The sequence below is a fragment of the Vigna unguiculata genome, chromosome 3 (genome assembly GCF_004118075.2).
Source record: "Vigna unguiculata cultivar IT97K-499-35 chromosome 3, ASM411807v1, whole genome shotgun sequence".
Lineage (NCBI taxonomy): Eukaryota > Viridiplantae > Streptophyta > Magnoliopsida > Fabales > Fabaceae > Vigna > Vigna unguiculata.
This window is the reverse complement of record NC_040281.1, coordinates 11127072-11152777: the sequence shown is the minus strand read 5'-3', so window position 1 is coordinate 11152777 and position 25706 is coordinate 11127072. Positions and strand designations below refer to the sequence as shown.

At 27.7% G+C, this 25706-nt stretch overlaps 1 protein-coding gene and 2 long non-coding RNA genes across 3 annotated transcripts; 2 read left to right on the top strand and 1 right to left on the bottom strand.

Annotated features, from left to right (window-relative positions):
• The first annotated feature begins 1305 nt into the window (after nt 1–1305).
• On the top strand, nt 1306–4074 carry LOC114177197. The gene is made up of 4 exons (XR_003603106.1): nt 1306–1489; nt 1613–1707; nt 2548–2693; nt 3450–4074. It is a non-coding gene; the product is annotated as an uncharacterized LOC114177197 (long non-coding RNA).
• A 1516-nt stretch (nt 4075–5590) lies between these two features.
• LOC114177241 lies at nt 5591–7388 on the top strand. Its single transcript, XM_028062513.1, has 3 exons — nt 5591–5766; nt 5860–5978; nt 7011–7388. The coding sequence occupies exons 1-3, from the start codon at nt 5673–5675 to the stop codon at nt 7131–7133; spliced, it is 336 nt and encodes a 111-aa protein (XP_027918314.1). The 5' UTR covers nt 5591–5672; the 3' UTR covers nt 7134–7388.
• Nucleotides 7389–22401: 15013 nt separating this feature from the next.
• On the bottom strand, nt 22402–23416 carry LOC114175609. The gene is made up of 2 exons (XR_003602865.1): nt 23239–23416; nt 22402–22640 (listed from the first exon to the last, which is right to left on the bottom strand). It is a non-coding gene; the product is annotated as an uncharacterized LOC114175609 (long non-coding RNA).
• Nucleotides 23417–25706: the final 2290 nt, after the last annotated feature.

Below are 25706 nucleotides of genomic sequence, written 5' to 3'. Positions count from 1 at the left end.
AGAGTGGTATTTTTCTTTTTAAATTTAAAATCAAGTTAACTTGTGCTTGCTTTTGGGAATTAGTTTAATGCGTTATTCCAAATAAAATGATTTTGGTGTTATTTGTGTTTTATCATAATAAATTTTAAGAATGACAAAGATGATTTTAGACATTTTGCTGGAATTGAACCACACTACTTAAGCATGATTATTGTTTCTACTAGATTGATACAATTATTATGGTCTATTATGTCCACCCTTAATCAATATAAGAATTTAGTTTGTGTTGGGCAATGAAACAATTATTATAGTCTATTGATGTCACCATTAATCATGGCTCAGAATTGCAGTCAAACAAATAATTTAACATGGTAATGATTATAACCTAGGATCCCAAATATAATGGGTAAACTTTGGTTTCGTCCATTGGAATTTTTTGTTAACTTAAAACAATTTAAAAATTGTTGTCTAGCTGTTGTTTCCTTTTTTTCTTTTGTAATTGTAAAAAGAAAAAAACAGCAGAACACGCAAATGTACACTAAATTTATAAAATGAAATTTATGTAGTGATTTTTTATGTAATAAAGTTAATTTAAAAATTATTTATCAAAAAAATGTGTTGAAGAATCAAGAATGTAATGCTGATAGTTTTAATTTTTCCAGTAGAATAAACGTTCTGTATTTCTTTTATAAAATTCCAAAGTCCGGTACCATAAGATATTTTCTGTTTAACTTGTTGTAATAATTCAGTAAATTACTCTTAGAATAACAATACCATACTATTTGTTAGTGAAACCCTGAAAAAGAAGACTATAAGTAACTTTTAAAAATTAATAACGGTAATTAAATATTATTAACTGATAACATTCTTCAATTTATTGTCTCGATGCGCTGACATAAATGCTTTAATAACAGGTTTATACCGTAGCTTGCGTCTATTTGTTCTATAAAACTCTTTAAGAAAAAATTATTTATAAATGAAAAAAATAGAATGAGTTTATTCACAAATAGTCCATTAGTTTTTTTTTCAATAATATTTATAATTTTTCTATCTGTGTATTAATTAATTTTATCTTTTTTTTTTCTAGATCTAGTTTGGTTGGATAAGGGACCACAAAATTCTTTCAAAACTTTTGTATTAAATTTTTCTTTCACGCTAAAAATTCCTTCAACGTAATTTATTTAATGGCATTTATAAGCAATTTAAATTAAACTACACAATGAGTAATGGAAATATAAAGCTACTAATTTTTTAAAAGAAAATATATAACTAGTTAGACAAATTTGGCAGCTGTGGATTGATTTAAAAATAGAATTCTCTTAATTTTTCCATTGAGTCTACTTAGCGTAGAAGGCCGTTTAACGTTATTGGTTGAAGATGGTTCCTCTCACATGGAATCACAATCAACACCAAGAGCACATTACTCTGTTTTTTCGATCTATGGTTGTTACATTACAACCTTAAAGCTCTTCACGAAAGAAGCGTTTTTTCACGACCTTCGAAATCAACGGTAACGCTTTTTTTTCTTCTCTCTTATTCACTCCTCTAACCTCCTCATCCATCATTTTTAGCCTTTTTCCGCGGATTTCCGATCCCGTGTCTTATTTTTAAACCCCCCTATCTTGTTACGTAGGCATTGACAAAGGGGGAATTTTTTTCCCCTACATTGGAGCAATTAATTTTCCCAAACCAACTAACTGTTTTGGTTCAGGTGCTCTTTTGTACAAGGTTCGTTTAATTTTCAGTACTTCACCATTTATTTTTCTGAGCTAGTTGTTTAACTTTTGCGTTTTGCATGATTGGTAATTGTCTTGTTTTGATTGGGATGTGGGTTGCATAAGATTGGATCAATGGGGTTAAAGTAATTAGGAATTGCCACCAGGGTTGTTCTGAGAGTGGATGATGTTTGTGTTGAATCTGCTATGCTGATTGCTGAGGAATGCAACCGTGTTGAGGCATTGTTTTGATTTTTTTTTTTGTGGTGTGCTACTGTTATCTGTTGAATGTTAATTTACTTTTCCCATATTGCAGTTGTGGTTGTTAGACTAGGTTTGGGATTAAAAATAATTGATGAAATAGAAGGAAAATAATGGTGGGATTTATTGTGGATTGTTTAATGTGAGTGCAAGCAACCTGATAGTGTTCTCTTCTACATTGCATGTCTGCTAGCCTTATTTAATGCATTCGGGAGGACCAAAAGTCCATGTTTTCTAAACATGCTATTCTAGCAATAATTGGAACATTAGTCTCATATCTCCTCTTTTGGCATTACATTGCTTAACGTTGACTTATCTCTTTTGATTGTGTTTTTTTCTATTTACAAACCTTTGTTGTCGAGTGTAATTCTGAATGGTCTTTCATACAGAGTTTGTTTGCTAATTAATATTTTGCAAAGTGAATGGTCATTCTATGATATTGATAGTTTATGCCTTCCAAAATAAGAGTTTTTCTGTCTTTATTGTGATTGATTGGACTGCTTTCACCATCTTGTTTTGTTGTGGGATAGTGCTGCAATTTAGTTGGTGTTTTACATTTATTAAATGTGTGGGATTTTGTATTTCCATATAGGATTTGCCAAAGCAGCAGGTGTGTAACCCGTAGAAATTATTTTCAGCATACACTCTTGCATTTGAGGTGACAGACGTTGATATTTATTAGTTCGCTTGTATTTGAGGTTTGAATATAACTTCATCACAGAAACCGTAACTCTCAGGGTATGCAAAATTCGCCTTCTTGCTTTCTGTTTCTGATGAAATGAGTCTGAACTCGTGGCTTTATTTATTTACAGCGGTGACACTCTTCTTGATTATGCATTAACATTTAGTTATTCTTTATTGAATTTAAGCAGAGATGATAAAAGTTTCCTTTTGTTAGGGAAGACGTTCTTCACTCAGTTTGAATTTCCTCCACGCTTCTGCACGAAATGTGAATCTAAATTTCATGTAGGCATATAGGGAGCATATAAATGGAAATGTAAATCACATATTCACATGAATGGTTATCTGGTAGTAGTTCCTTTTATGTTTTCACTTTATACCTCTTTTATATTGATTACCAAGTATATGTTATCCACCACCCAAAAGAAAGAAAAAAAAACATAAAAAAAATTCAAGTGAATGGATATAGTCCTTTTAACTCAATTATTTTTAAATTATTTTGACATATCAAACATATTTTCACGTTGATACTGAAACGAGAACATGTTAAACGATAAAAACAACTTAAATAGTAGCATGAAACATGTTTGACATGTAAAATAATCACGTGTGTCATTAAACTTTCTGAAAAAGGTATGTCAAGGTTAATAATATTCCAAATAATACAGTTTTTGATTGAATCCAATAAAGTTGTATAATCCATATAGCTAACTAACTGCATCTAACGGGATAAAACTACTATTGTTGTTCATATTGTGTGTGCATTGAATTTCCTCTCACTCCTGCTAATTCTGACATGTTGTACACATTCAGGAAGTGAGTCCTAAGTAAGTCATTGTAGAAGCCATGGTTCTAGACTCCATTTTGTCTACCCCTGTTCTGAGGTCACCATCTTTCAGGAGGCAGTTTCAAAAGAATGAACTGGGTAGTTGGTCAGCATTGATGAAGAGGCACCTCTTCCTCTTATCTGCTCTTGCTCTACTAACTGTCCTCTGCAGCATATATCTATATTTTGCGATTACTTTAGGGGCCACCGACTCCTGCTTCGGATTGAGTGGATCTGAGAAAGTTTCCTGTCAGATGGATCTTGTTAAGGAGATCTCTGCAGCCAGTGGTAAACTGAAAAGGCTGAAGCAATTCTGATTTCAATACAACTCATGGAAACTGTTTCTATCATTCCCTTTAGGTGACATGAAATCGAAATATAATTTTTCGACTCAATGTTAGTATTATATGTATTATTTATGTTAGCATTTTGTGAGCCAAGGTGTACACAATGCATGTAGAAAGCAATTTCTTGATTGCTAATTCCAGGGGTTGCTTTATTGTACCCAATACAAGATCATTGAGCGTCCTACCAGACCAAGTGAAGCTTGAGTTTTAACAAAGTTTATTTGTATTGACTACTTTGAAACTTCATATTTCTCTTTTTGTGTGATGCTGTTTATTCATTTTCAAACAAGAACAGAAAATTTGTATAACTTTTCCAATGAATTTGAGAATCATCCCAAATTTATAAATAAATTATTTAATTTAGACTTTTTACTTTTTTTTTCTTTTAAAATGCTTTCTTAATTTTAATTTAATAAGATGTGACTTCTTAAACTTGTTTTCCTTTTATCTTTATTTATAAATAAACAGCTTATCTTTTATAATTTTTATAATAATTTAAAATAGGGTTAAATATGTTTTTGGTCCCTCAAGTTTCAGCGAAATTTGGAATTAGTCCCTCATCAAAACTTTTGATCAATTTAGTCCTTCATCTTTTAAAATGCATGAATTTAGTCCTTTTAGCCAAATTTTGTTAAGTTTATATGACGTTTCAAGCGCATTTCATGATCGTATTTAAATTATTTATACTGTTTGACACATTTTTGCTTTAATGTTAATTTAAATACTATCATGAAATGTGCTTGAAATGCCAGATAAACTTAACAAAATTTGGTTAAAAGGACTAAATTCACGCATTTTGAAAGATGAATGACTAAATTGGTATAAAGTTTTGATGAGGAACTAATTCTAAAATTCACTAAAACTTGAGGGACCAAAAACATATTTAACCCTTTAAAATAATACTGTGTCATTATATAAATTATCTAACTACATAAAGAAAAAATTCTTAATTTTGTACACATTTTACTTTATGAAATATCTCTTAAAATATGTATTTGTTTTATTTTCTATCGTTAGAATTAGTTTGCTTCCACTCCTCACTTTTTTTTTTTTTTTTAAACTTTCAATTTTTCTCTGTTCGGTTTTCTCTCCGACGGAATATTTTAAATTCGTTCAATGCTAATTTTAAATATCTTAGATAAAATTAAAACAAGATAAAAAGAAATAAATAAATTATACAATACATATTATTAAAAAAGTATATTACATTTAACCTTGATATACACTAACGTCGCGCTTCTGTGTCAGTATTTTTTAATTTTCAAGAAATTTAAGATTAATAAAAAATATATAATTTTTAAAATAGTTGTTAAACATAAAATAAAAAGATAAGATATGTAAAAAAAATTTAAATAATGATTTAAGACAAAAGAGATTTCAAAAAAAATTTGTAAAAAAGTGATTAAAAGTAAATTATTTATAAAATAATTAATTTTAAAATAATTAAGAATAAAACGAATATTATAAAATGTGGACACAAAAAGAAGAATTCCAAAATAAGAAAAATAAAATATGTAAAAAGAAAATTTAAATAATGATTTAAGATAAAAGAGATTTCAAAAGAGATTTGTAAACAAATAATTAAAAATAAATTATTTATAAAATAATTAATTTTTAAAATAATAAAAGGTAATACGGATATTATAAAATATGGAAAAAAATAGAAATTTCATTTATTGTCATATATCTTAGAAAAAATTATTAAAATAATTTAATTTTATCTCAATAAAAAGAATGCGGATGCCGTTACATTGTTGTCTTGTTTTTCAGAGTAATTTTAGAATATAAGGTTTTTTTTTAATAATTGGGGAAACTCAGCTGCAAGAGAGGACCTTCTTTCGAAGGAATAGTTGTGTTGGGGCAATGGCGTCCTCGGAGGAGAAGGAAGCTTCAAGCTCCACCCCTAATCGGAAAGTATCGTGCACTGCTAGCTTCGACGCGCTCTGGTTCTGCTACTGTAAAACCTATCTCCCCAAAACCTAAATAAATTGTGTCTTTTTCAATTGGTTCATCCAAGATGCCGTAAAGTTTGTGTCTTTCATGTTTGCAGCGCCGGTTCATCAAATGCAGCAGTATTACAGGCTTGGCGTTCTTGACAATTGTTCCCGCCAATGGAAAGCCATGGTTGATTGCTTAATGCTCAAGACCAAACCCGCATCTGAAGTTCAGGTTGTCCCCTACTTCTTCCTCATTATTTGATTTTCACCAGTTGTGTTTATATTCTGAGAAATTTTTTAGGTGTTGGATTAATGTCCTTTTTTTTTTCTGTCGTGCTTCATCCACCTGTGAATCTGATGTTCACGGTCTCTTTGGTTATGTTATGGGTTTTTGAAGGGTGGGTGGTTTTGAGAATTTAACCTCCAAGTTTAATTTAATGGAAGTGAAAAAGAAAGGAAGAAAAAACTCCTTTTAAAATGAGCATGTAACGTTATACCTACCCTTGAATTCAGGGAGTTAAGATATAATGCATTTCAATTTTAATTTGAAACAAATACGGCTCATGTATCATATCATTCTGTAGTATTCCTGTCCTATAATGTTATGACTAAACCACCATAGTATGTGTTCATGAGATTGTAAGCAACTAAGCACAATGCTCCCTAACTTTTGTAAATACCACTTTAGTTCTTAATGACAGTATAAAAATGTAGTTAGAAAGGACTTAACGTGATTTTTGCTTACAATCTCATTTACCAATATGATGGGTTGTCGTTCTTTTTTTCATTTTTAATGTTGCATTGCTTTTTAACTGAACTTCTCCAACTTGTTAGGCACAGCCACCTTATTTTTATGCTGGAAAAATGATGTAGAACAATGATGTGCAAATATCAGGGCTAAGCATAATCTTGAATAGGCCTGAAAGTACTTCTGTTCCTGGATTCTGCCTCAGTACAACAGCTGATGTTTTTTTGTTGCAGTGAGATTTATTGGATCGAACCCTTATCAGGCCAAAGTTATACTTATTAGTGACGGAACTCTTTCTATTTATAGAGTAACAACCCAAACAATTAACATTTGCCGATAAAAAAATAAAAATAAAAATGGTGTTTTGCAGTTGAATGAATGGTGAACAACAAAGCACCGTGAAATAAACAAGAACTTTAATTGTAATTTTGTTAATAATGCATGGTTTAATTGTTCTGCCATGACAGTTTATCTGGCTTTTTCCTTTGGGTAACACATTATAACTCCTGGGTGCAGGAAATTCTGGAAACTGAAGAGAAATCAAAGTCAAAGTCACACATCTGGACTTTTCGGACACCAGAAGAAGCTTCTTACTACTGGAAAGAACTTTATGGTCATTTAGACGACGAGCCTGAATGATGAAAATAAAATTGTGCAAATAAATGTCATTTAGTACGTCCTGATTTTGCCAAATGTCATGATTGTGAGGATGACACTATTAGAGATCAAAGAAATCCATACCTAGGTGAAGAACCCTGACAGTGAGTTTTATTTTCCTTATTGTGCAGTCATCACTGAGTACTGCATTTTGAATTTTGGATTACTTTGCACATTGAGTTTCTAATAATGATTAAAAATTGTAGTGGCTCTTTTGAAATACTGCATTAGTTTTAAGGCGAGGCAAAGCTTTTGAAGTAGAGGGGTACAAGATCCATTCCTTCACTCACCAGATTTTTGGATCTAACACCTATTTGCCCTCAATTGAATCAAAAGAACAAAGTCACAGCACAAGATGAGAACTTAAAGGATTTTTCAAAAGTTTTGTCTCTCGGCATGTGAAAAATATATATAAAAAATTGGATATATTTGCTCACTTCACGGTAAATGCTTCTCAGTATTCTTGTGGTGCTACTACACGGACACCCAAGCTCCTTATTGGATTAAGAAATGGATTTTGCTAAGGGTTGTTCTTTTAAGGAGCTCTCGGCTGGTTGAATCATATCATATTGTTCGCATTTTGATATGATAGAAGAGAGATTATCAGAGATTTCTGTGTTGCAAAGGCACAAATATGGACCATGAAAGAATATAAATTAATGACCAAGTTAATTATTCTCGAAACTAATCATTATTCATATTCCTATAACATTTTCCCAATATGCTTCACCATAAATGGTAAAATTTTGGAATAAAAAATTAGAGACATTTGACAAAGTTTCATCACAAACAATATTTGTACAAAACTTTTAGGATATAAATAGAAAATTTGACAGTTTCAGTATTTGTAAACAATAATTATTCTTGTTATCGTCTTCTTCAAGGAGTGTCATAGGTTAATGAAGAAGTAGTTGTTGCAATCGTTTTTCTGGTTGTTGAATAACTTTGAACTTATCTTGAATGCTTATTTCTCCTTTCGTGCGTCAAGCTTTTGATAGTGGAGAAACATTGAATACGCTATGTACATCATAAAGCTAAATGGAAAAATATAGGACAAGACGTATATACATACATGCACTTAGTCATATTTTTTACTCTGAGTCTTAACTTTAAAATATATAGGAGTTCCAACGTGGGTTTGGCTCGATGGGCTGACCTGCAGGTCTACCAAAAAAGGTGAGGTGGGTCAGAATATTGAATCCGCTGGCTCGTAAAAGTCTGACCTATGAAAGTTCGTAGTTCGTTGACCTGCATAAATAAAAAATTTGCAATTGTGTATATACTTTTTTTTATGAACTTTTGCATGAATGTTCCAAATTCTTGTATGACTAAAAAATACAAGTATTATATATTTTTGAAAGTGTTAAAATTTGAAGAATACATCGTGTATGTCAAAGTATGAATATAATGAAAATGTTGAATTATCAATTTATCATCTAACTCCCCAAAGTTTTTGCTTAATTTTGTGAACTTATTAAAGTTTTCCAATTTGTTGAACATTGAAAGCTTTATCATAAGTTTTTTTTTTTACAAAAAAAAAGGTGGACTGACCTGTGGGGCTGGCCAAACTTTTCAGCCCATGTTGAAAATGTAGGCGAGCCAGCCCGACCCGCATTTTGCGGGTCAAGTGCGTGTCGGGCCTAAACGGGCCAGACCGGCCAGCATTGCCACCCCTAAAAATATATCTCCACAAAAAGTTGTATTTCATCATTTTGTTCCTTCATTTTGTTCCATAACTTATTCATCTTAATTTCTATAAAAAATATAAAAATTTACTTAAATATAAAAGAATCGAAAAGAAGAGAAATAGAACCCATAAAGTTAGGATGAGAAATAGAACACACATAAACAATGGCAACCAGAAGGTGAATGCAAAAGAGTTCTATGCACTAAGATCGAGCCACTTCAAATCCTGAGAAGTATTTGAGTTCTATTGATCCTTTATTTTGAAAGTGTTGTGAGGAAGATATTTAATCTTCTTTATCTCTCCTAGAGAATCTCCTACTAAGATAACATAATCTACACAGACAAGATGAATCATAAAAGTGGTAGAATTTTTTTTATGAAAAGAGAGTAATCAGATTTGATTGATTGAATCCAATAGAGATGAGAAAAGATGATAATTTGGCAAACCATTGTCTTCTGGCTAATCCATTCATGGATTTACTACGTCTATAGACATGGTTTTTTGTGTTACTAAGCCCAGGAGGTGGTACCATATAAACTTCTTCATTTAGATCCCACACAGAAAAGCATTGTCCATATCAAACCGATTTAAATGTCATCCTTTTACAACTACCATAGCTAAAAGAAGCCTTTAAGTAAGTTTAGCCATAGGAGGAAAAGTACCCAAAAAATTTATTCCTTCAAGTTGGTTATATTCCTTAGCAACCAACCTAGCGTTGTATCTTTCAATAGTACAATCTGATTTATATTTAATCCTATAAACCCACTTGCTCCCAATAGGGGTTTTCCCCGGAGGGAGATTAGTGAGATACCATGTTTTATTATCTTGCAGAGCTTTTATCTCCTTGTTCATAACATCTCCCCACTCTTGTTTTCTACTAGCTTCAACATAATTTTTGGGTTCATTATTACTAGTTATAGCAAGAGTATATTTCAAATGCTTGTTGGACAAAGAATCATATGACAAAACATATGATATAGGATAGGCAATTTGGTAAATGTTTTTATTTTGAATAGAACTTTCTTCAATAGTAAAGAAATGATCAACTTGGTGATGGTGTAAGACCCGGGAAATTTAAATAATTAAATAAATAATTATTTAATAAATGCGGGTAGTGGAAACCTTTATAGCATTTAATGCGGAAAATTATTATGTGGAATAATACTAGCTTAAATGATTGAGAGTACTTGATTCTTTCGAGTCTTGTGTATGCCAATTAGTTGTTATTTTAATAACATGTAGAATTCAACAAAGGTTCATCCATCATGCATAAAACTACACAAAATCAAAGGTGCACTTCAAACCGAAACCACATAATTGCAGAAAACGAACCAATCCAGTTCGTGTCGCCTAGCGAACCCTCATTGCTGCTAGGTGGTTTCTAGGCAGAACCCAAAAACTTAGTTCAAACACCACGCATCGCCTTTTGCCTTTATATACATCATACAATTATATGATATTAAAGATTAAGGAACAAAATGTAGCTCCCCTAACCTGGAATTTCCATTCCAAAAGTGCTATTTGAATCCTTCCTTGCACCACAATTGATCTATCCTTTGATCTCCACCCTAAAGCACTCTTTTCAGTCTTCTAACACTCTCCTAAGTTCAGTTTTTAGGGTTCTAAAACTCTCTTTTGGCAGCCACACGAAAATGCATTTACAAGAGCATCACTCTCTTCCCTCTCATCCATTATTAGCCTCATTATTTCCCCTTTAATTGACCAAAACGAAAATCAATTAAGGAGAATGTTAATGTTTATTCAATTATCCATTACTTGGTGGTTTGTCAACCTTTATGCCTTCTCTGTAGACGGCTAGGGTTTTCCTTAGCTTAAAGAAAAAAGACTACTTTGCACTAACCAAGGTTCAAACACACTACCACCTGTTTACCATGCAATACACAACCAACAAGCCATCACATGCTTATTGATATTTTATGCACACATGTGCTTATACATCAAGTCACGTGTTCATATCTCCACACCAAAACAAAATCAAATAATTAAATAACACCATAATGACATACACACGACTCAAACTAAACTCCTCTCCACACATTCAAGTACTCTCAACCACTTGAGCTAGTACTATTTCTTGTCTTATCTCTCCGCATTAATTAACTTAGGGATTTCCTCCCTCGCATTTATTAAATAAATAAATATTTATTTATTTAATTTTTTCGAGTTTTACACTAAGCCTTAAATGAAACCCACCTAGGGAGGAAACCCCTACAGTTTGAGCCACAAGTGCACTACTAAGCACTGTCTTGGACAATTTATAAAAATAAAGTTGTAACCCTATTTAGATAGACTTCTGGTGAGGGCTCTTTTGAGAGACTCTTAAAGAGCTTTTCTAGACATTTTTCCCTGTACTTAGTAAACATCATTTAAGGGTAAAAGAGAGGATGACTCTTCGATATGTTATGTTATTCTCATATAGTATGAGGAGCTAAATCTCTTTAAATGTTGAAGCAAAGGTGTAACCCCTTGGAATTCTCTTGTATTGGTATTGTTTCATTTATTAAAAAGTATGCTTTCATTACACGTTTGTGAATTAGTTCATGCTTATTATTGGACAAACTGATCACTTGTCTTATCTCACTGGCTTGAGATTAAGTGTGAATTAGTTTCAAGTTGTGATCTAACTAATTCTTCTCTTGCTTTTAGATGCTAGGAATAAATCTAAGACTCTAGCTGGTTATAGAGTCTTGATCTTAATGCAGGTGATTCATTCAAGCAGCCTCTAAGGAATCATACTGAAGTTTGACGATCATATACTCTAGGTGCTAGGAATGGACCTAGAGTTACATTCAAAGAGGACTCCCAAGATATGATTGATTGTATCTTTAAAAATATTATCTGCATCAATACAAGAGAGGATAAAGTGGTAAAATCTAGCTTTAACATGACTTTTAAGTTTGATTAATACTATTTTTTACATCAAATTTGTTTTTATATTTGTTATGCAACTCAAACACTGTTTTATTCAACTCAAACTAGTTAGACTCTGTATTTTCTACTAAATTCATGTGGATATGACACTGATTATACTACAAACTATCAGTATACTTGTCGGCAAAATTGATTGTATTGGAACATTAAGATATAGGCGTGTTTAGGGTAGTATTCGTCCACCATGTGGTTCATTTTGTTGTAAAAAAAGCATCGCTTTCTGTAGTTGGGGTTTCTTCCTCACCCTTCCCCCTGTCCTCGCCAACTTGCTTTGATTTTGCCTTATAATTTCCAGGTTATTTGTTCATTTTGTTTCCATCCACCGAGTCTTTATGAAGTATTTGTTAACAACTTACTTTCAGTAGACACATTTCCAACAGCCGTAAGCTGACGTTCTTGTTGTAAAACCAGGGAAAACACTTTGTTGATACTTGGAAGAGGCTCGATGAGATGAATTTGAGTTCTAACCGTGTTGTACACATCATTTAACCCCTTGAGTAAACATATAATATATTCTATTTCTCTGTTTTTGACAAAGAATTTCGCAATATCACATGTACACGAACAACACTAGATGTGTCTTAGAAATTCTAGTTCTTACCAAAAGAATCTTTAACTCAGTAAAAAATTGAACTTTAACTTGTTCTTGGAAAGGAAGACATGTTTTGTACTCCTCCAGGAAGAATTAGTTAGTTTGATTTAGGAATGGAGAAACAAGAATGAGTCCTGGATTTTCTCAGGATTTTCTCAAGATGTAGGTAATAGGGGCTTAAGGGGTTGAGAGATTGATCCATAGTAGAACTTGCAGGGTTTGATTGCGTAACAGCAAAATCCATGATCAAGAAGAAAATGACGAAAACAGAGGTAGGTAGGTAAACAAGATTTTCTCATCATTCTTATTTTACATTCACCCAATAAGCATCTCAACTCTATCTTAAATAAGTTTAGAAAAACTCCAACACATAAAAAAAAAACTGAGAATAATTATCATAAAATGAATCACAAAATTAGACTCGATCCAACTCTCTATATTTGGGTTGAACCTCTAGTAGGTTAGCTTAATCCCCAATTCACCGAAAATTAAGAGAAATTCACCCTGTCATAAAGATAATCTTAAATCAAATTTTCAATTCTTTAATTAATTAATTAATCATATATACATAAATTACACAAGTGGTCAAACTTTGAGCAAAATTAACTCACTTTTTCTTTTTGATTTGTTTGGTCAAATTATCACATTTCATAAATTATGTCAAATTTATTTTAAATAAAAACTTCTTACCCAATTCAACCTCATTTCATTATATCAAATTTTATTATTATTATGAAATTAAATATAAATATTTTGTATAATTTTATTATAAATAGTTTTTATTTATTTTGTGGATAGTTTTATAATTAAAAAAATAATTAAGTTTAAAATACGGTCAAATAAAAAAATGATTAAATTTAAAAACTATCATTTAAAGAGTCTATTTAATAAAATAATTTTTTTAATTTAAAAAACTTTTATTTAAAAAATAAAATTGATGTAGAAAAAAAGGAAAATTCATTTATATACATAATCTATAACAATATATAAAGTGATTCTCTATTTTGTGTTTACATTTCATAATATCAATTATATCCTTTATAATATAATTATTTATTATTATTTTTATTCATCAACAATTATTCTCTCTATTCATTTATTTTATTTTTAGTAAATATAAATTTATTTTATATATTAATTTAATAACATTATTAATATAATATCATTCATATTTAAAAAGTACATACAAACATATATTATCGTGTCTGTATTTACACTAGTATTATATAAAAAAATAAATAAAGGAGTATTGTTAGATTCGACTCACTTTGTTAAATAGAGAGAAATTACTATTTAAATGAAATATCATTTATATTATTTGCTACCATATAACTTTTAACCTTGGACTAAATCCAATCAAACAATTCAATTGATATTCGAATTATTATCATGATTTAATTTTCATATTCCACAAATAATATAATGATATATTACTCTTTCATGTAACATGGATTTAATAGGGTATTTGAAACTTCTTACATCCATTTTAAATGTAAAATAATAAAATAATTTATTTCACCATAAGTTTATCATGTATGTCTCACTTTATCATGACAAGTGTCAGACATATCTCTTCTAAATCCTACATTATATATTTTGTTAGTGAAAAGAGTTGATCTCAGAATTTTTATCGTCTCTCTTCTAAATTCTTCGGACCAAATTTATATCATCGTGGAAAAGTTTAATCTACAATTTTTTCCACACTCATTTTCAACTTTTACCGCAACTTTTTATCATTAACCTTTAATTTAAAATCAGAGAAAGAGAAAGATAGACCAATAATTAGTAACAAAAATGATTTCATTAATATAAAAAGATAAGTATGTGTGATCGATTATACTAATTGATCTGACACATTTATTTAAAAAACATGATTAATGATCGAATTAAGTTAATCACATATGCACATGCAGCGGCGAGGGATGAAGCCTTGACATTCGCCACCGGGATGACCTTCGTCGGCACACACAAAATTGCAGTGGTCACTCAGAAAACATGCACCTTTGAAATGGGCACTTGGTGTATAACAATCTGCCTCTGCTATCTTCACACCCACATCTGATTCATTTCACATCATTTCATTAACACAATCTTATTATTATAATTACTTACACTATTAATCATATCATAATACATATGTATATGCATCTTACCAGCACTTAAGACAAGGACGAAAAAAAACATAATCGCTAGGGTTTTGGTCTCCATTGCACGCAAATTGTTGATGCTCTCGCTAATTCAAAGTTCAAAGTGATGAAATTGTTATCTTTCTCTTTGTATTTCTCTTTGTTTTGTAAATATTTCTTTGAAGCTACTTCTTTATATAATATGAGAGTTTGGTTCGTACAGAGGTTGTTTAACATTCAACGGAGCCTACGTTAGGAAGGTTAATTGATTAAACATATAACTGTAATATGAGAGAGAAAAATCTTCATTTCCGCATTAATGTATAATATGTTTCTTAATTGATACGATAAAAAAAATAAGTTATATTTGTGATTTATGGCTGACATTATTTGATATTCAAACAATTTTTATTTGAATGTAATCACCTTTTTAGTAAATTATTATTCATTAATTAAATGTCACCGTCATGGTGCTTAATTAAATATTATTTATTGATTAAATGTCATTTGTGATTTGTAATAATTTTTTAAAATTAAATATTATTGATAATTAAATGTAATTTAAGTTTTTTAATACATTTTCTGATGGCGTATGGCCGGGTACGTCCCGGTTCAGTAAGGGAAAAATGGTCGGGAACATCCCGACCCGAGTGTGGGAGCCCTCACGCTCTGATCCAATTGTTGGAGTTTTAATTCAGCACGACGCAGACAGCCTAATAAGTGTAATGGTCAGGTACATCCTGGTCCTTTTGGCTGTATACATTCCGACTCAAGGAAATGGCAGGTGGAAAATGAGATTATGGCGCAGGGGTGCGGAGGAGCAACACGTAATCTTAGTTAAGAAAGGAAGGAGGTGATATTTGGAGAAGTACAGACGGACAATACCATAAAGGAAGGAGTTAATATTTGGAGAAGGACAGACTGGCAAACCCCAAAAAAGGAAGAAGTTGATATTTGGAGAAGTACAGACAGGCTAATAAAAGAAGGAGTTGATATTTGAAGAAATACAGACGAACAAACCCCAAAAAAAGGAAGGAATTAATATTTAGAAAAGTACAGACGGGCAAATCCCCCAAAAGGAAAGAGTTGATCTTTGGTAAGACAGCAACATGCAATCTCAGTCAGAAAGGAAAGAACCGACGCGTATAAACTTAGTCAAAAAGGAAAGAGTGGATCCTCGAATACAAACTATCTGCAAATAACAATAGCAGGTGCCGTCAAGAAACTAGTATAAATTAAGACTTAGTGAACACGTAAAGGTAGACTTTTCTCACTTTACCAATTACACCTCATATCAATCAAATCACTATTTGACGTGAGGGTCGTAGTACCTATAGGTACCCCCACCTTCAGAGTACATTCGGTAAGAAGACCCAGGAGGAGTCTAGAGAGGAGTAGAGGGAAATTCGACACAGAGGGTTATTAATTAAATGTCACTTAATATTTTTGTTTCTCTTACAGAAATAGGTCATTTATGACTCATTTATTATATAAATATGTCAATTGACTAATAAATTACGTGGTGGAGACGAATCATGCAGATTCAATACAACCTTTATATTAAAACCGTGTGGCATAAAGACGACTCCTTAAAATAAAATAAAAAAATTGAAGTTATTATGATTAATAACGACATTCAATTTTATTTTTGTAGATTTTATACAGAAGTCGTTCACAAGGATCCCGACATTCAATTCTTTTCATCTTTTCTATAATTTCTAAAAGGTTAAAATACCTTTTTGTCACAATTTTCGTCAATTTTGTTCAATTGGGTCCTTTTTTACTAACACCGTTTAAATCATTAACGACCATGAACAGTGACTGCCACGTGTCACTTCGTGGTTTTTTTGAATTTTTTTATTTTTATTTTTATTTTTTTTAATTTTTTTTAAAATTTTGTTATTTTTTTTAAATGTACACGTGTCAACCTGGAGTGTGTCACGTGTCACTTCGTGATTTTTTTGAATTTTTTGAATTTTTTTTAAATGTCCACGTGTCAAACCAGTAGCGTGCCACGTGTTAAAGTCAATGTTCTAAATTCAATTTGGTCCTTATATTTGTTATTTGTGTTCAATTAGGTCCCAATTTTTGTTAACATTAACCAATTTGGTCCCTCTCCAAATTAAAATCAAATTTAATTTTTATATTAAAATTCATATTTTTTTATTAAATATCTTTATATAATATATTAAAATTCACATCATTATAACTTTGATATAAAAATTAAATTTGGTCACATCTTCTATAGGGACCAAATTGGTTAATCTTAACAAAAATTAGGACCTAATTGAACAAAAATAACAAATATAGGGACCAAATTGAATATAGAATATTGACTTTGACACGTGACACACTACTAGATTGACACGTAGATATTTAAAAAATAATTCAAAAAAATAAAATAAAAAATTCAAAAAAACCACAAAGTGACACGTGGCACACTCCTGGGTTGACACATGTACATTTAAAAAAATTGAAAAAAAATAAAAATAAAAAATAAAAAAAATTCAAAAAACCACGAAATGACAGGTGGCAGTCACTGTTCATGGCCGTTAATGATTTAAACGGTGTTAGCAAAAAAGGACCCAATTGAACATACTTGACGAAAATTGGGACCTATTTGAAGACAAAACCAAAATTAGGACTTATTTGAAAAAACTTGACGAAAATTATGACCAAAAAGGTATTTTAACCTTTCTAAAATTTTATACGCATACTTTTTTAATAATTTCATTAAAAATATTTTAAATAAAATTTTATTATTACATTTTATTACTACACTACTTATACATAAATTAAATACAATAATATTTATTATTTTGAAATTTAAACTAAAAAAGTGTGTTACAAGAACCTATGCCAGCAGACTATATTGGTTCATCTCTAACTGTGGTCTCGTTCAAAGCATGTGAAGCGCCACATGAATTTAATTGAAAAACACGTAAAGAGCTGGAACTATGGAATTAACACTGTAATGGTTACGATGCCATTGAACAGTGTAATGGTTATTTTTTAGTTTAAATTTTAAGATAATAAATATTATTGTATTTAATATATATTGTCAAATTAGATAATTTTAAAAATTATGAAATTAAAATTATAAAATTTTATTTTTTATTTTTTATTTAATAATTTTATTCTTATTTAATTATCTAATCATCTAATTTTATAATTTTAATTTATTTTAAGAATAGGTTTCATCAAATATAGTAAATCTAAATAAAAAATTTAATATATTGTAATATTTATGTAGGATGATAGTGTAAGGTAACCTCCCCTTCTCAAAGAATCATACATTTAAATTTTAACACTTAAAAAGACTCAGTTAAAAAGTTTTAAAATTTTAAGAACTTAATATACCACAAAAATTTAACTTAAAAGGAGCTCAATTGGAAGTTTTCAACTTTATGAGAGTCTAAAAACATAATTAAACCGCCTTTATTAAATTAACGTGATTCATTCTGATAAATTGACATTAACGTCATTTGGAAATAATCGTATATCAGCTCCATAAAGGACTTAATTAGTCATTTGAAAGTAATCATGTGTCACTTCAATTGGGTCCTTATATCTTTTTTTAATGAGACAATATGATTTTTTTTCCGCGTTGTCTTTCACAAATTTTGGAACAAACCCAAAAGTCATAATTGGATTCATATGTTTTTCTTCGACAATGAGTAGACAAAACCAAATATATTGGATCTATAATATTGGTTTTGCAGGAGGCGAAAATTGTATTGTCGACAAAGAAGAGTTAGAGAGGGAGAAAAGAATTTTGACTCATTACTAGAAATTTTCAAATTTCCTCATTTTTTTCTTGTAAATTTGTTATAAAATTTGGTAAGAAAAAATTATTCTTTTTCTATTTTTTCTAAAAATTTTAATTGACAGATAATTTCTTTGTAGATAATTATTTTCTAATGTTATAAAATTTGCAAGTATTTTTGACAAATGTTTTTGTGAAAAATGTTTTGTGCAGAATATTTTACACAAAAAATTGGTATTTCTTGTAAATTATTGTTCATAACAAATTTTATAAGTATTTTATAAAAAAAGTTAAAAGAAAATTAACAAAAAATTTGTGTATTTTTAATAGTAACTCGCATGTAATCATCTTCTAATAATGTTAACATTGATTTCACAAAAATAACCACATTGTTTATTTAAAAACAAAATAAGGACATTTTTCTAGACTAACATTTGGTTACATTTCAAATACTTTAACCTCAATTTAATAAGAAGGACGACCTTTTAATACCGTAAAAAATAAATATAAAGATCAAATTAATAAAAAATCTAAATATAAAGACTAAAAGGAATAAAAATCTAAATATAATAACAAGATTTATAATTGAATTGAGATAACGACTCAACCTATCTTGTTGCATTTCAGTTTTCTTTGGTGAAGAAGAAATGAGTTTATTTTCATAAATAAAACTAGTATACTGATTGTGCGTGCACGGGACGTATGTTCTATTTTGTATATTAAAATAATAAAATAGTAAAAGTATTATGTAATGAAATATTATAAAAATTAAGTTATATTATTATAAATGTTGTTATTAAAGTAATGAAATAATAAATCTAAGTGATGCAATAATAATTTCAGTTTTAAATATAATAAATAGAATTGATATCATAATATAATACAGTTAATTGATTTTACAAAATAATTATAATAGCAGCCTATGATTCATGAGAACATTTTTTTTTATTTTAATTATTTTAGAATAATAATATAATTTTTATTATTTTTATTTAACCATTAAAAATACTAACAATAATATTAATATAAATTATAAATTATAAAAATTTTAAAAGATTAAAACTCTATTTAGCAAAAGTATTTAGTATAATAACGTTTTTTATAATTAAAAAAAGCAAATTTATAATAATAATACAATTATGAACAGTAATAATAATAATAAAAATAATAATGATACCAATAATAATAATATTTATACTAACACTAAGGTTAATGTCAACTATAATAATCTATAATTATATATAAAGATATACATTAACAACAAAATAAATAAAAATGACAAGTAATCGAAATACGATCCCGTAGTAAATTAATTTAAGACGTGTGTCTAACTATAATAATAGTAATACCATTATAATAATATCTCATAGTGATAAAAATAATAATAATACAATAACTACATAAATAAAGAGATATACATTTGTTGTGTCCTCTTTTGTTTATACAATTTTATCCTCTTAATTATTATTTGTTAAATTAAAATAATTATTCGTAATAAAAATTATTTGTCCATTTTATCATTTTAATAATTTGAGTAACTATTTTTTTAATTCAAATAATTACACAGATACAAAAATAAAATGAACAACAAAACAAATAAAAAGTACAAGTAATTGAGATACGATCTTGTAGTAAATAAATGTAAAATGTGCGTTTAACTATAATAATAATAATAATAATAATAATAATAATACAACTATATATATATATATATATATATATATATATATATATATATATATATATATATATATATATAAAGAGATAAACATCTTTGGTGTCCTTTTTTGTTTTTTCAATTTTATCCTCTTAATTGTTATATTTTAAACTTAAATAATTATTTAAAATAAAAAAAATAGTTTTCAGTTTTATTATTTTACTAATTTTAGTAACTATTTTTTTTGAATTGAAATAATTATTCAAATGTAAAGATAAATAAACAACAAAACAAATAAGAGGGTAAAGTAATTTGAAACATAATTTATAAATAGTAAGTAAAAGTAAAGTGTGTATATAACAATAATAATAATAATAATAATAATAATAATAACTATTATAATAATTATAGTTCTAATTAATAATAATAGTAGTAGTAATAATAATAATAATAGTAATATAATAATAGAAATAATTGTAGTTAATAATGATAATAATAATACTTATAGTTGGTAGTAATACTGATCATCATAATTATAGTTTATAACAACAACTATAGTTAATAATAATAATAATTATTATTATTATTATTAGAGCTGATAATAATAATAATAATAACAATAATTAAAGTTATAATTGATAATAATAACAATGATATAAAAATAAAATAATAAATATCATGAAATGAAGTTGTAAATTCAATTTTAAATATAATAAATAAAATTAATATTACAATATGGTGCAATTAATTGATTTTACAAAATAATTATAAAATTTTTAAAAGATTAAACATCTATTTAGCAAAAGTATTTAGTACCGATTCAACCTCATTTCATTATGTCAAAATTTAATATTGTTATTATTATTATTATTATAAAATTAAACATAAATATTTTTTATAGTTTTATTATAAATAAATTTTATTTATTTTGTAGGTAATTTATAACTAAAAAATAGTAAAATAAAAAATGGTTAAATTTTATAAATATCACATAAATATTAAACTTGATAAAATAATTATTTTAATTTAAAAAATAAAATTGAAATATAAATATAGAAAAAGAAAGGAAATCCATTTATATACATGATTATATAAAGGAAAAGAGTATTATTAGATTCAACTTGCATTGTTTAATCTTTGTTAAAGAGATAAAAAATAATATTTAATTGTTAAATTAAAGAATTTAATGTGATGAACTAAATGATTCATTTTAGATGATATATAATTAAGTTACTTGTTAACATATAACTTTTGGAAAATACTAATTAGACTAGTTAAAGAATAATTAATGTATATTGATTATATCATTTTTACATTAAAAACTAAAATAAATAATTTATTAATTAAAATAATATAAATGCATTAATATATTATATAAAGACAAAAATATTCTTTAAAATTTCTAAACAATAACTTTATGATTATTTTGGAATTTTTAACGTCTTTACTCAAATGCAAAAAAAAAATATCTCTTTAACATATTGTTTGCTTTATGTATTTATAATTAATAATTTCAAATATTGAAATATTTTTTGTTTCTTTAATACCAAAAAGAAATTTTGTTAAGTTAAAAAGAATGTTGTAAGAGGTCATCGATAAGTCAAAAGAGAAAAAAGAAACTCAATGAAGTTTCAAATTAATACTTTAATTTATTTTTTTTATTTTTTAAATGTTTGACAGAAGTTTCAAATTAATATTTTAATTTTTTTATTTTTTAAATGTTTGACACTATTTTCTTGTTGGTTTTTATTTTAATTTAAACTTTTTTATGTTTAATTATATTTTTATTTCTAACAACATTAAAATATAATTATTTAATTATTTTTTAACTTTTATTAATGAGCATTAAATAAAATATTAAATACAATTATAAAATATTTATAATTTAAATAAAATAAAACTGCATTAATTAATAGTTATTAGGTCGAATTTAATTTAATATCACAATTAGTTATGGATTTTAAGAAAATTTAATATTTACTAATTATTTAATTATTTAATATCCATAACTTTTTACCTTATACTAAATATCCAATTCAACAATTCAATCGATATTGGAACCAATATCATATAAATTAATTAGTAATCTAATGATATATTAATGCTTAATGTAACATGTGGATTTAATTGGGTATTTGAAACTTTTTACATCCTTTTTAAATGTAAAATAGTGAAATGAGTTATTTTAGTTACTCATCCATATCTCACTTTATCATAATATTGAAGATAAATATTAATTGTTAGTTTTTTTCATAGCGGAAGGAGTTAAACCCATAACATGTCACCCTCTCCTTCAAACCCTTATTCCAAATCCCTCAAACAATTCAGTTTTATATCTTTTAAATTAAATATTAGTGGAGAGAGTCGGGTCTACAATCTCTCCCACTCTTCCAACCCTCAGCACAACTTCTACAATTAAAAGTTAAGATCAGAGAAAGAGAATGAGAAGTAAAAATGTATTCCAGTAATATAAAAGGGAAAATATGTGACAGATTATACTAATTGATCTGACACATTTATTAATGAAACATGATTAATGATCGAATTAACACATGCACATGCAACGACGAGGGATAAAGCCTTGACATTCACCACCAGGATGACCTTCTTTCATACACTGAGAAGCGCAGTCATCACTCAGAAAGCATGCTCCTTTGAAATGGGCACTTGGTTTAAAACAATCTGCCTCTGCTCTCTTCACACCCACATCTGATTCATTTGTTTCACACCACAATATTAATATTATTATTACTAAAAAAGCACTGCCATAATGCTTCTATCTCCAATTTTTTTAAGAATTTGCATTATATATTAATAGGACAAATATATCGAGAATAATAAAATGTACCCTAATATTAACCATAGAAAAAGAAATTGATGTTCACAGAAAGAGTTATTCTCTTTATATATAAAAATATTATCTTTATATATGATTTTGTAAGTATCTACGATTTTGTAACTATCTACGATACTAGTAGGTGATAATATTATAATGTTATTAAGTTAATATGCAAAATAAATTTACATTTATTAAAAGTAAAATGAAATGAATGAAGAAAATATGAGAAAATAATTGTTGATAAAAAAAAATAGACAGAAAATAGGTTGAAGTAATGATTAATTTTTAAAATATTAACAAATTAGAATTACGAAATGTAGATAAAAAAGAATCTCATATATATATATATATATATATATATATATATATATATATATATATATATATATATATATATATATATATATATATATATATATATATATATATATATATATATATATATATATATAAACACACGCATCTTACCAGCAATTAAGACAAAGAGCAGAAAGAACATAATCCCTAGGGGTTTTCTCTCCATTTCACGCATATTGTTGAAGCTCTGTTGATCAGAGTTCAGAGTAATGAAATGGTTATCTTTCTCTTTGTAGATATTTCTTTGAAGCTACTTCTTTATATACTACGAGAGTTTGGCTTTGCAGAGGTTGTTTTAACATGCAATGGTGCCACGTATGTTGAGAAGGTTAATTGGTTAAACATGTAACTCTAATATGAAAGAGAGAAATATTCACTCCCACATTAATGTATCATACGTTTCTTAATTTTCTACAATAAAAAATAAGTTATGTTTGTGATTGATGGTTGACATTATTTGATATTCAAATAACTTTACTCATTCGGTTTCTATTTAAATGTAATCACCTTTTAAATGAAGTATTATTCATTAATTAAATGTCACCGAAGATTTATTATGGTTAGGGATGATAATGGGGTGGGGACGAGTTTCGTAATCCATATCTATCTTGAGAAAAAAAAAATTCATATCCATCCTCATACCAAAACTTAAAATATATCAAATTTTTGTTTCATCTTCATTCTCACTGATTAATAGGTATATACTCGTACCCGTAGTCGCAGGTCTTGACAAAAAATTTTGAAGATGCCAAAATAATATAGTTATATTTAATCATTATCACTAACATAACACAAGTATATGATTTAGTATTGAAATCTTCTTGTTTGTTCCTTAAAGAAATGATAGTTTTAGAGTTGTATTTGCTATGGAACCCATTTTAAATAAGTTTTTCTAATTTAATCTATTTTGCTAATGGGATATTTTTATATTGGACAATGATACTATAACTTCCATCTTTTGACTCTCATCTTTTACTTCCTGGTGTGGCTTAATATGGATCATTGATTAATGTACTACTATCTTTTCCTTTGAAAGAATCATGGTCCACACTAAGCCACATCGGAGAGTAAATGATGGGAGTTAAAAAATAATTTTCCTTTCATATTTGTGAAAGTTTTCTTGGTATAACGTTCAAATAATTAATATGAAACCTCCACCTGTAATTTTTTAAATCTTAACAAAGGGTTCATCTAATTCGAAAATTGAATCCTTAGTATCATGCTTGAAAATATGTGAAAAATAAATTTGTCTTGTTTTCATCTTCACGAGTATTCCCTTTTATCACTTAAAAAAGAATATAAAATAAATATATTATTTTATTCTTCATTAATATACCCATTTAAAAAAATAATACTAAAAAATAATTTCTTAAAATCTAATCGAAAATTGAGAGATATAATTACTAGAAGAAAAGATAATCAAGTCACAATTAAAAAATATTATGAAAAAATATATAGTACGTAATTTCTTCTTCTATATTAGTAAAAACAAATATACAAAAAACTCATGAGATGAAAAAAATACTAACTACTACTACACTAATATTTTACTATCAAGAGATAAGAGAGAGTTATCTTTCTCTTTTCTCTTTTTTATCTTAAATGAGAGTGGAAAAAATGAATTAGTATCTAACTTTCTAAGTTTTTCAGAAACAAAAGAAGACATACAAGAGTGAAAGATGAATACAATATGTGAAAAACTTAAAAGACAACGAGAGAAGATAAAAAATATTTCAATAATTTTTTTTATTCTTTATTATATTTAATGTTATGTTTTATTATTTATTAACATTAAATATTATCCCTTATAAAAGAAGATAAATTAATAATAATAATAATACAATAATTTTGTGATTGATGGTTGACTTTTGATATTCAAATAACTTTACTCCTTCAGTTTATACATTTTTTATGTTGACAACTTTAGTACATATGGTTTTAATTTGAATTTACACAAATAACAATCATATATTTATGAAGTTTTTAAAAAAGGGTTAAATATGTTTTTGGTCCCTCAAGTTTTAGTGAATTTTGGAATAGTCCCTCTTCGAAACTTGATACCAATTTAGTCCTTTATCTTTAGAAATGTATGAATTTAGTCATTCTTACCAAATTTTGTTAAGTTTATCTGACGTTTCAAGCGCATTTCATGATAATATTTGAATTGTTTACACCGTTTGACACACTTTCACTTCAATGTTAACTTAAATATTATCATAAAATGCATTTAAAATGTCAAATAAACTTAACAAAAATTGGGAAGTAGGATTAAATTCACACATTTCTAAAGATGAAGGACTAAATTGGTATAAAATTTCGAAGAGAGACTAATTCCAAAATTTACCGAAACTTGAGGGACCAAAAACATATTTAACCCTTTTAAAAATTATTCTACATTTTTTCAATATACATATATCACGTGTCGTATACTATTATTTTCAAATCAAACATATCAACCATGAGACGAGATACATATAATATCTAATACACGTATCGTATATGTGCATCATAGTTTAAATGTAATCAAGTTTTAAATAAAGTATTATTCACAAATTAAATGCAACCGTGGAGTTATCATT